Consider the following 12,137-nt stretch of genomic DNA (forward strand, 5'->3'; position numbering starts at 1 on the left):
TTAGTTTGTTTGGTTTGTTTCTACTGTGCCTACCACTGTTTTTTTCATGTTTGTGCTTGGGGCCAGGCTGCTCAGTTTTCTGTCCAGTAACACCCTTTCTGTACTAACGCTTTGTCTTTCAGCACACCATTAACATACCGCTTGCCTTTGCTCCATGACCTTCTGGTTCAGTTATTCTCTGTGACCTTGTCCTATCAACACCTCTTTTTTTTATCTCTTGCCCCACCCCCGCTTTACTTGCTGAAAACCTTTTACATTTCCAATATCTGCCAGTTCTGATGAAGGGTCACTGACCTGAAACATTAACTCTGCTTCTCTCTCCACAGATGCTGCCAGATCTGCTGAGTATTTCCAGCATTTCTTGCTTGTGTTTCAGATTTCCAGCATCTGCAGTATTTTGTTTTTACTTCTCTGAGAGTCTGATAGCTGAACTGTATTTTTAAAGCCCTCTGCCACTGGTCAAATGCCAGCTACTTACTTCTTTCAAACTCCAGATAAGTTTGATTGGCTTGCTTTTTGAGGGTTCTAAACTTTTAGCAGTTTGCTTCGGGTACTAATTTATATGCCCCGAGGATAGCATTTTTGGTCAGTTCATAACTTGATGAACTCTCAGCTGACAACAAGGAATAAACCTCATGTCTTTTCCAGTTAGTTTACTTTGCAGTAAGAGAGACCAGGTCTCAGCTGGCCATTTTAACTGCCTTGCCAATTTCTCAAACGGCACAAAGAATGTTACCACATCTTCCGCATTGCAATTTGGAATTAATTGAGCCAGTTTTAGTGATTTTGTACCCAGCTCTGATTTCTGCTCCTCTGATTGGCCATGCTTTCACTAGGTTTACTCTGTCAACCCCTAGTTAACTGAAGCCACCATAACTCTCTTTCTTTGTATTTCTTCCGGAATATTCTTTCCCTCTCTCTCTCCTCTCTCTCTTGTTCCTTCTCCTGTCTTTCTTTCTCTTCACATTTCTTTCAGAAGACTCTTTCTTTCTCCCTCTCCTGCCCCTCTCTCTCTTTTTCCCTTTCCTCAAATCCAAGTTTCCTCTGTTAAAATTGTATCTTTGTTAACAGTACCCTGTCAGAATCTGTTTCTAACACTGCTTCTGCTTCTTCAGATTCAAGGGAAAATTGGTCGACCTTAGGAGTTCAGACTTCCTAGCCTTGCCACGTACAGTGATCCCGCACTGCTCAGCCATTTTTCTCCACTCCTCCATAGACAGTGCTTTTAAATTATCCCAAGTTACTTCACCCTGGCTTGGAGAGCTACTCACTTCAGTTAGTATTCAATCACATACAACCACAAGAAAACCTGCATTGATATTTTGCTCTTTTTGATTGGGACCAATTTGGCTTCCCACGACCAATTTCACTCGTTCGTCTGTGGGTAAAAAATCCGGACGCATCCAACCAATTTCTGTTATGACCAGGTGAGAAAGGTATGCAGGGGTCTGCTACTATCTTCACCTAGTCTTATTGTAACAGGGTTTAATTTTAAACACACTGTGTTTTGAGCTCCCTTTTGAGTCCTTATTCACAACTTTCCAATTATAAGGCAAAGAAATGAGAACAAATAGGCTTTCTTTGGTTTAAAGAAGAAAGATGAAATTTTTTAAACCTTAAACTTAAACTCTAATATGGTTAACGCCTACAGATTTTTGATGCACCCATGCTAGCATGCACATGCGATACACACATGCAAATAGGGACAGAAAAGAGCAAAAGAAAAGATAAGTAGAACATTTGAGGCAATATCTTGTTACTGCTTTTCAAGCTTGCTGCAGTAGTTGATTGAAAATATGGTCTTGCGCTTCATTGGGGTCCAGTATTCTGCTTAAACCTTGTTCATGTAGGAGACTTTTCTCTTTTTGAGTTTACGTATCTTCAATGGTTTCCGAAGCTGGTGAGAGTGAGATGAGAGCAGACAGGAGGGGAGCTGTTCTCAGTCCATGAGCACACAGCTTTCTGATCTCAAGCACTGTTTTCTCCAATTTAAAACTCTCAGTTCAAACCTCTGCAACAGCCGGTTAGTCATGTGAGTAAAACTGGTCTGACCACTTCAGTGAACTGGGAAAGCAACTACTGGGTCCCCATTGTTTCAACACCATCTGTTATTATCCAAATGTCTTTCCAGTCAGGGGCTTGCATTTTTTTTTTAAGTTTTAATGTTCATGTGGCAAAAATTATGTGTGCCTCAGTCTTGGCAGGTGGGGGGTTTGCCTGATGCATACACACACACACAAATAGATACAGAGGGGGAAAAAAAGTTGGGGAGGTTGAAGTAAAGTCCATAATAAAAATGGAATTCAAATACAGAAGTGTACTCCCAGTGCCCTAAGGTGAAATTGAAGTCTTGAGGTCCTCGTTGGGCCACATGCACAATTCGAGCTTGCTTCTCTGGTTCCAGAATGCTGAAGAGATGCTTTATTTGCCCTCTTAGTTGTTGCCTGTGAGGATCTGTAGATTTGAGGTTTAGCTGCAGCCCGAGGCTACCCTGGGACTTTGCTGGAGAGGGAGGCAGGTGAGAGATGTTCCTTCCTTGGACTTCAGTTACTATCTTTCTTCTGAGGCACAGTTCACAAACTCAGAGTTATCCAGGCAGGTATGTCATGTGACCACCTCCTTGTTTGAAAGCAGAAGTTTCTGGAAGGTTTTCTTCGAAATTCATAGTTCTTCAGACATACTTGCTGGGGGTGGGGGGAGGCGGGGCGGCTTGGTTTGGCTTTTTCAAAGTCAATGGGTGTCAATGGCTTTTGACAATCATTATTGACAAAAAGCACTCTAGGTAAGTGAAACAGAGTGTACCCCTATTGTTATGGCTAGACTAGGTAATTACCTTGGTCTCCCAGCCAGCCTTTGGCTTCTCATACGCAAATTGTGCACGGCCATCTTTAGCTGTTCTGTTTTACTTTTGAAACGTTATTTGTAATAATGCCCAGTAAAAGGTCTCAGGCATAGTTTCATACGACAAAATTAATAATCTCCATTTGGCATGTGGGTTTTCCGTCTGATAGGACATTTCTAATTATGACAGGCAGCAAAGAGCATACACACAAGTATTGATTTTACTGTAGGCTACAATATTTTAATATGTAAAAAGCAGAAGCAGAATGCTTGACATTAGAGACATATTATAGGACATTATGGGTACATTGAGTCCTTCAAATTGTTACATGAGCCACTCAATAGGTTGATGATCACATTTTACTTTATATTATGCTTGATGTTATATATTATGCACAGCAACTGCAAGCAAACATGTCATTGACACAAGTACCATCAAATTTCAAAAGCAAGCATCTTTTTTTGCAGTGATCTTAATTGAAATAAATTTATTTCTAAAGCATTTCTTTAAATGATGATAAATGATTTAAAAAATTATAAAGATTTAGTCAAAGCCAGTGATTAAGTTCTTTATGACTAAAATAATCAAGTTCCCATTGCTCTGTGTTTACATTCTAGTAACTTATATATTAACCATTGCAAAATGAGTTCTTCACATAGATGAAAATATTGTTTTTAGTACTGCTCTTTCCCATTCGGATGCATAGTAAATCACTGGGAAAGTGACAGGTTGTCATAATGAATGATGTTTTATGATAAACAAGTTTCACTACACTAAACATTCCTAGTAATTTATTCGATAATAGAAATACAAAAGAGAGCAAATCAAAACTAAGCTGGGCAAGTGCTGGAGAAATCAGAATTGTTTTCATCACTTCATTGTCGGTGATAATAGATGCAAAGGGATATTTCGCATTGGCTTAACCATTGAGCATCTATGCTGTGCTGTCCTGTTCTTCCACTGGAGATTTGTTTTCTTTCTTTATCTTCTGGAGAGTTTCCCTTTGTGGGAAATGTTACAGATTAAATCTCATGAATATGTACATATAACTATGCATAGGAAACTGTGAGAAATATAATACTACAATAAAATAGAACACAATATTCAGTGCTGCATTCTCTAATTTTACAGGAGAGAAACTTTCTTTTCCTTACCAGGCCTCCTTGGATATTACATAGTGCGCTGGGGCTCCATGAAAGCCATTGAAAGTGGTTGAGGTACTAACAGTGTATGCTCCTGTGTTTTGAAGAAGCAGCCAATCTCCAATGTCCTGTTTAGGCAGCTTCCAGTGATCAGCAATATGATCCAATATATTACAAGTAGGTCCCCATACCCTGGTGTTGTATAGCTGTTGGTCAAGGCAGTTTTTCTGTTGGAAATAAATACCAGGTCAATTTTTTTAACTTTAAAGTGCAGTGCATACTAAAGTCAATGGAAATAAAAATTGTGAAAATGTGATGCTGACTCACTATTGCCCATTTTGCACTATTTCACAAAGTCAAGATCTATTCTATTCTGTTTATGTTGATCACTTCTATCCCATTTTTTATTGCTATGAATATTTTTCAACTCTTATTCCTTTGTGAATCAGTCTGCGGGCAGGTTTAAGTAACAAAGGTAAGTATAGATGATGTAGGCCATTTAGCCCACCCAAGCTTATCTTTCCATCATTCTCCCATCTTATCCCTATCAGAGCATTCAGCTACCTCTTGAATACTCCAGACTTTCTGTCTCCAATACTTGACCTAGAAGGCCATTATTAATTATTTTCTGTGAAGAACTTCTTACTGGGGCCAGTCCCGAACTTGCCGCTTACCATATTGTTTTTTTTTCCAAAATATACTTTATTCATAAAAATCTGTAAAAATTACATTGCCAAACAGTTTCAAACAGCACCAAAAAATACAAACATTGCAAGGGAGTTCAGTTTCCTTCAATACAATCATGAGTTGCCTCACAACCCTTCCATTTCATTTGTCATGCCATTAACATTTTTACATTTTACAGCAAATGAAAATTTTTCCGATACAGTTCGAGGGGTTTCCCATGGATCCAGCCCCTCAGTTCAGCTTGGTGGGGGGACCTTACACAGTGGTCTTTCCCCATTGAGCCTTTGCTGCGGCTGCCCCAAGCTTTAGTGCGTCCCTCAGCACGTAGTCCTGGACCTTGGAATGTGCCAGTCTGCAACATTCGGTCGTGGACAACTCTTTGCGCTGGAAGACCAGTAAGTTTCGGGCAGACCAAAGGGCGTCTTTCACCGAATTGATAGTCCTCCAGCAGCAGTTGATGTTTGTCTCGGTGTGCGTCCCTGGGAACAGCCCGTAGAGCACAGACTCCTGTGTTACACAGCTGCTTGGGATGAACCTCGACAAAAACCATGGCATCTCTTTCCACACCTGCTTTGCAAAGACACATTCCAGGAGGAGGTGAGCAACCGTCTCTTCCCCACCACAGCCACCGCAGGGGCATTGCGCGGAGGGGGCGAGAATTCGGGCGTGCAGGAAGGATGCCTCTTACCATATTGTGCCACTGTCTCTTTGTTCACTGACTGTAGTTTAGGAAGAAATATGTTAAGTACTTCCATAAAGTCCTCTTTCATACAGTCCCCTTCAAGGTCAAAGAATCCAAATTTTTCTATTATTTCCCCATAACTCAGGTCCTTGACACTAAGAGAGGGAATTTCCATGACGGTCCTTACAATCATTTGCTGGAAGAGCCAAGGAAATCCCAGAAAAACTGCAAACTGTGTCTCTCATTTTCCAACTGTTTCTGCAGCTCTTTTCCAAAGTTATGGAAAATGATCGGGAAAATCTACCACCGCTCCCCTTGCAGAAATTAATTTCTAAGAATTGGCCTTTTTGCCTTTCTTTGCACTGTTTCTGGGCTTAGATATTTATTTCTCAGTGCTCAGAACTGAATGCAGTTTTCAAGGTACAGCCTGACCAGACTACCTGGCAGTTGAGATTCTCATGACAATTTTTCCTTTGGTAAGATTATAAATGCTATTAGGAATTCTCTGTCTCTCTATATCACAGAATATCAGTGTATTAATTCACTAAGATGGTGCCTTGCGTCAAGCACGTTGACACCGACTCCCCTCCAGTGGTCACCAGACCTCTGCAACATAGCACCTCTAAATCTTCATCATTCAGATGCAGTAGCAAAATTGGTGAATAGACTTTATGACAAAATTATGATGCTGGTCTCTCTGATTTGTCATATCCATTAACAGCACAGCTCTCTTTGAGACACCCAATATGATCAACCTTTCTTGATCCCTTAAACTTTTCCCTGCCTACTTAGTGGCATGAAGAATGGACAATGGATGCTTCTATAAATCACCATAAGCTCCATCACTGCATGGACAGATCATGAACCGGGATTCAATAACCACATCATAGTTGAATGGTTTGCAATTGATTTCGAACTGGAGAGTGGAACGGCATCTCAAATCCTCACCTATGGAATTTTTGAGGTGATGACAAATATCCTCTAGGACAAATACAAACTATGTATTTTGACAACAGTACTGAAGACTTGTGCTCCAGGACTAGCTGTGCCCAAGCTGTTCCAGTATAGCTACAACACTGGCATCTACCCAGCAATGTGGAAAATTGCCCAGATATGCCTGTACACAAAAAGAAGGACAAATCCAACCTGGGCAATTACTGCCCCATCAGTCTACTCTCGATCATCAAAGCAAAGTGATGGAAGAGGTCGTCGACAGTGCTATCAAGTGGCACTTACTCAGAATAACTTGCTCACTGAAGCTCAGTTTGGATTCCGCCGGGGCCACTCAGCTCCTGACCTCATTATAGCCTTGGTCCAAACGTGGACAAAAGAACTGAACTCCAGAGGTGCGGTGAGAGTGACTGCCCTTGAAACAAGGCATCACTTGGCCGAGTATGGCATCAAGGAGCCCTTACCAAACCAGAGTTAATGGGAATCAGGCTGAAAACTCCCCATTGGTTGGAGTCATATCTAGCACAAAGGAAGATGGTTGCGATTGTTGAAAGTCAATCATCTCAGTCCCAGGACATCACTGCAGGAGTTCCCCAGAGCAGTGTCCTTGGCCCAACCATTTTCAGCTGCTTCAGCAATGACCTTTCCTCCATCATGTCAGAAATGGGGATGTTCGCTGATGATTGCACAATATTCAGTACCATTAGTGACTCCTCAGATACTGAAGCAGCCAGTGTCCAGATGCAACAAGACCTGAACAACATCCAGGCTTGGGCTGATAAGTGGCAAGTAACATTCGTGCTACACTAGTGCCGGGCAATGACCATCTCCAACAAGAGAGAATCTAACTATCTTCCCTTGACATTCAATGGCATCACCATCGCTGTATCCCCCACTATCAACATTCTAGGGGATACCATTGACCAGAAACTGAACTGGAGTAGCCATATAAATACCGTGGCTACAAGAGGAGATCAGAGGCTAGCAATTCTTTGGCGAGTAACTCATCTCCTGATTCCCCATTGCCATTCCACAATCGACAAGGCACAGTCAGGAGTGTGATGGAATACTCTCCACTTGTCTGGATGGGTACAGCTCCAACAACACTCAAGAAGCTCGACACAATCCAGGAGAAAGCAGCCCACTTGATTGGCACCCCATCCACCACCTTCAACATTCACTCCCTCCACCACTGACGCATAGTGGCAGCAGTGTGTACTGCAAGATGCACTGCAGCAACACACCACACCTCCTTTGACAGCACCTTCCAAACCCACGACCTCTACCACCTAGAAGGGCAAGATGCATGGGAATACCACCACATGCAAGTTCCCGTCTAAACCATGCACCATCCTGACTTGGAAATATATCACTGTTCCTTCACTGTCACTGGGTCAAGATCCTGGAACTCCCTTTCTAACAGCACTGTTGGTGTACCTACACCACATGGACTACAACGGTTCAAGAAGGCGACTCACCACCACCTTCTCAAGGATAGGGATGGCAATAAATGCTGGCCCAGCCAGTGATGCCCACATCCCGTGAAAGAATAAAACAAATTTAAAAAGCATTCAGAAATATCACGGGAGTTCCTGCAATGCAAGATTTTGGGGGCACCATGGATGGAAAATCTCACCTTTTCATCCACAGCAACCTCTGAGGCTCATCTGCACCAAGCCCCCACCCCCCCCCCCCCAACCCCCCCACCCTCTACCCAGCTTCAGTTCATCAGCTGCTGAAACCTTCATTTATGCTTTTGTTCCCGATAGACTGGATTATTTCAATGCTCTCCGAGCTGGCCTCCCAGCTTGAACCCTCTGTAAATGTAAACTTATTGTTATGAAGATGCTTCTAAATTTTTTGTTTCGCACTTTTTTAGGACTCATATTTAAATTGTAGAGATGGATTCATTGGAAGGATGAAGATTTCATAAACGCTGGACTTTGCTTTGTTGTTGACAGTTCACTGAGAGGACACTGAGATGCTGTTTGAGAACAACCTTTGCTGGAAATCTTGTGCTTTGGGCTCAGTAAACAACAGAAACCTTAGTGACCTGGGGAAGATGTTTACATAGAAGCCACATGTTTATGGAGGTCAGGAGATTGATTTTCTGTTTGGGGTGTGAACTGTTTTGAAGACAGTTGGAGATCAACATGCCAAGGAAAAACCACCCAGCTCACCTCTTTCTGTACCTCTTTAAAAGAAACCCTGCAAATTTCCGGTGTGGGAGAGCTAACATCCCTGGTGCGGCATCTCTCCTGAGAAGCTGGAAAATCCTGCCAGATTAATTCTCAATGCCGCCTGAAAAGAACTGCTTTAGAAACGATCCCAGTGACTCATCTCTGTATACCCAGACACCAGACCAAAAGGGACAACTGACTTCCTTCCATATCTTCTCTTTTTTCTTCGAGAATTGGCATGTATTTGGCCAAAGTATTTTTTTTTGTCATTTTTAACAGATCTCTGCAGAGAGAATTTCTGTATCTTTTTCAGTGTGTGTGAGTGTGTGTGTGTGTGTGTGGGGGGGGGGGATTTTAAAAGGGAACTTTCAGATTTCAATCTGTGTGCTAATGCTTTACTTCATTACTGGATAAGTTTTGTTTGATAATAAACTGATAATTTTGCTGTTTATTAAAGAAACCTGGTTGGTGTATTTTATTCTGGGATGAAGAGTAGAATATATGATTGACCACATTGGTAACTGGCTAAGCATTTAAATATATGTTGCGACCTGTGGAGAAGTGGAACTAGAAAAGACACTTCACTTCTCCGACCTTGGTCATAACATTATCCAAAACTCAGCTTCCCATATCCTAATTTGCACCAAGTTCTGTTCACCCATCACCACTGTTCCTACATTAGCACTCAATACAGCAATGCCTTGATTTTAAAATCTCATCATGTGTTCAAATCCCTCCATGGCCTCATTCCTCCTTATCTTTCTAACCTCCTCCAGCCCCACAGCCCTCTGAGATCTCTGATCTCCTCAATTTCTGGACTCTTGCGCAACCCCAATTTTAAGCGCTCCACCATTGGTGGCTGGATCTTTAGCTGCCTCAAAATCCCTCAACAATAACATACATTTGTACAATTCTCTCCGTCTCTCTATCTCTCATTCCTCCTTTAAGACAGTCCTTAAAAACTGCCACTTTGACCATGCTTTTGGCCACCTGGCCTAAAATCTCCTAAAGTGGCTCGATGTGAAAATTTGATTGATACTGCTCCTGTGAAGGTCCTTGGGAGGATGTACTATGTTAATGGTGCTATATAAATACGTCATTGTTGTTGTTCAGTAGGCTGCAACAACAGTGGTGAGCAAGCTGCAGCAAAATTTGCATTTAAAATTTTCACATTTTTTAATTATGCAAGACGGTGTTTGTGCAACATACCTATAAACATACTTATCAACAATAGTAATAATTATTTGTATATATTTTTTTGTAAACCCTTACTTTATACACGATTGGTTTCAATAAATCACGGTATGTAGCGAAAATGCTGAAGGACCCATACAGACCATCATTTAAATAGTACATAATGGTCTCATCTAGAAAACAGAATTAAAAACACATCATAACATCCACTGATTGAGTTTTAAAAATTGTTACTGTAACGGTTAACAAGGATTATCAATATAAAGAGGCAAGCAAGTACTTTCTCAACTTTTTGTTTCTTTTTGCCTCACCTTATGTTACACAATCAGAGACGGTGAGCAGTGGAACTGGTCCCAGGCTGTTTTTCAGTTTCTAATATTTTACATTTCTAGAATAATTTTCTATTTGAGTATTCCCAGGTTGCAGTCTCGCCTATCACTGTTTTCATGGGCTGTGCGCATCCGATTTCCTGATATGGGGCTGTCAACAGGAAAAGCTGCATGACAGCAATGCACAAGTGGAAAATTTATTCTACTGGTTCTTTCTGATCTTGTGCTTAGCAACCAGTGAACACTCTCACCCTCAGCAGACTACTTTCATCTAGAATGCACAGTCTGAAAGGGTGGTGGAAGCACATTCAATCGGCATTTTCAAAAGGGAATTGGATAAATACTTGAAAAGGAAAAAAAATGCAGGTCTACGGGGAAAGAGCAGGGGAATGGAACTAACAGAATACTTTCAAAATGCCAGCACAGGGACAATGGGCTGAATGGCCTCCTTCTGTCCAGTATGATTCTCTGATCCTGTCTGTACCAGAAATCCACAGATGATCCTCTGAACAGAAGTTACTGAATAACAATCAGGAGTGAGAGCCCGACTGATTTATTTTCCTTCAGTAGTCTAAAGGTCATTCTTAATATCAACTCTGGTTGAGATCAAATAAGTGAACACAGACCAAGAATTCAACAATAAGCTTTACTCATGTGCTTGAATCGTCAGGCCTTTCGTTACTGTCACTGCTTGAAACAAACTGGAGCAACTGCTTTTTACCTTCTTGCCTGTGTGAAGCACCCAACTTCCACTCCATGTGTCCTCCTAGCTGTGTTAATCACTGGACTAGATCCACATCCCATCACTCCCACATGCAATATAGTGTCACATCAGATCAATATGCCACTTGGCTATTCAATATTTCAGTGATGGCAAAAATTACCTTTGGAGCCAGTTGAAACATTTTTAATAATTTTTCTGGCAATAATATTCACAGCCAGTGTGAACGATGAGGTCACATAATAACGGCCAGGTTCAGCAATTATCTGCACTCCATTTTCTTCAGGAAAGTAAATGTCCAGTGCGGGATTGATCACTGATGTTACCTGAAACATAAAACAATTTGATGCTAATACCAGATAGCTAGCGCTTTAGTTTTAAGTGAATTCATATGGATAACACACACATTAATAAAGTCCTCATGCCATTGAATGATTAATAAGAATCTAATATATTCTTTCATTAATAATTAATAGTCATCATATTGTTTTGAAGTGGATGACACTGTCTTTTAGGATGATCTCTTACGAGCACAGTAATGGCATTTAAGCTCTGATTTCATAAGACAGGCAATAATGGGTTATACTGGTCCCTGGCACAAGTGCTTCTGCACTTCAGGGAACAAATTGCATTGAATTTGATTGGAATCCCGTAGACTACCGACACAAGCAAAGTTTGCCCAGAATGCTTGGCCTGTAGCACACTTGACAGGGAAGTATAAAAATTTGCAGGGCTACGGGGAAAAGGCAGGGGAGTAGAACTAGTTGAGTAGCTCTTACAGAGAGATGGCACATAGATGATGGGCCAAATGGCCTCCCTCTATGCTGTTACCATTCTATTCTATCAGGCAGCTGCTGTTCAAGGCCTACAGAGTACCATAGAAGGGGAAGTTGTGGGATAAAAATGGACTTAATGTTCAACAATGTGCCAGGGTGACAGGGAGGGCAATCTGCTTCTTTTAATGCTGTGTGTTGAGATTGTGCTACAGGAGGTGCACTGAAGGTGGGTGATTGTGTTTAGGGGTGAAGGCCACACTTCAGTAAAAGTAGATACTGGATGTATGAAGGGTGTTTGCTGACTGAGCTGATGCCATCCCGTATTCCCAAACCAGTTGGAAATGTCTATTGATCTTAACTGGTCTTTTCTGGTTTCAACTGCAAGTAAGTGGTCTCAACTGATAGTGTGGATACAGCTGGGATAACTGGCAATATGAGCTAGTAACCATTTGGTATTCACAGTTGCCCAATCAACTTTAACTGGAACCATTTGGGCTCATCTGGTACCAGTTGACAGACAAAGTAGAACCAGTTGAAATTAAATGAAGTTGGCAGGCAGAATCTTTGAACATGGAAAGATTACTGGATTGACTTAATCAAACCTATAAGACTGCCTGAAGGTTACAAGAGCCC

At 41.5% G+C, this 12,137-nt stretch overlaps 1 protein-coding gene across 1 annotated transcript in view; it reads right to left on the reverse strand.

Annotated features, from left to right (window-relative positions):
- Positions 1-3,728: 3,728 nt before the first annotated feature.
- The window catches only part of LOC137380630 (ornithine decarboxylase-like), a 49,186-nt gene continuing 40,777 nt past the window's right edge, over positions 3,729-12,137 (reverse strand). The window contains exons 9-12 of the mRNA XM_068052759.1: positions 10,892-11,054; positions 9,757-9,851; positions 3,997-4,211; positions 3,729-3,843 (exon numbers count right to left, since the gene is read on the reverse strand). Of these exons, the coding sequence (XP_067908860.1) occupies positions 3,777-3,843; positions 3,997-4,211; positions 9,757-9,851; positions 10,892-11,054 (540 nt within the window). The 3' untranslated portion in view covers positions 3,729-3,776. The remainder of the gene's footprint in view (positions 3,844-3,996; positions 4,212-9,756; positions 9,852-10,891; positions 11,055-12,137) is intronic.

Source organism: Heterodontus francisci, chromosome 2, assembly GCF_036365525.1.
Source record: "Heterodontus francisci isolate sHetFra1 chromosome 2, sHetFra1.hap1, whole genome shotgun sequence".
NCBI classification, from domain to species: domain Eukaryota; kingdom Metazoa; phylum Chordata; class Chondrichthyes; order Heterodontiformes; family Heterodontidae; genus Heterodontus; species Heterodontus francisci.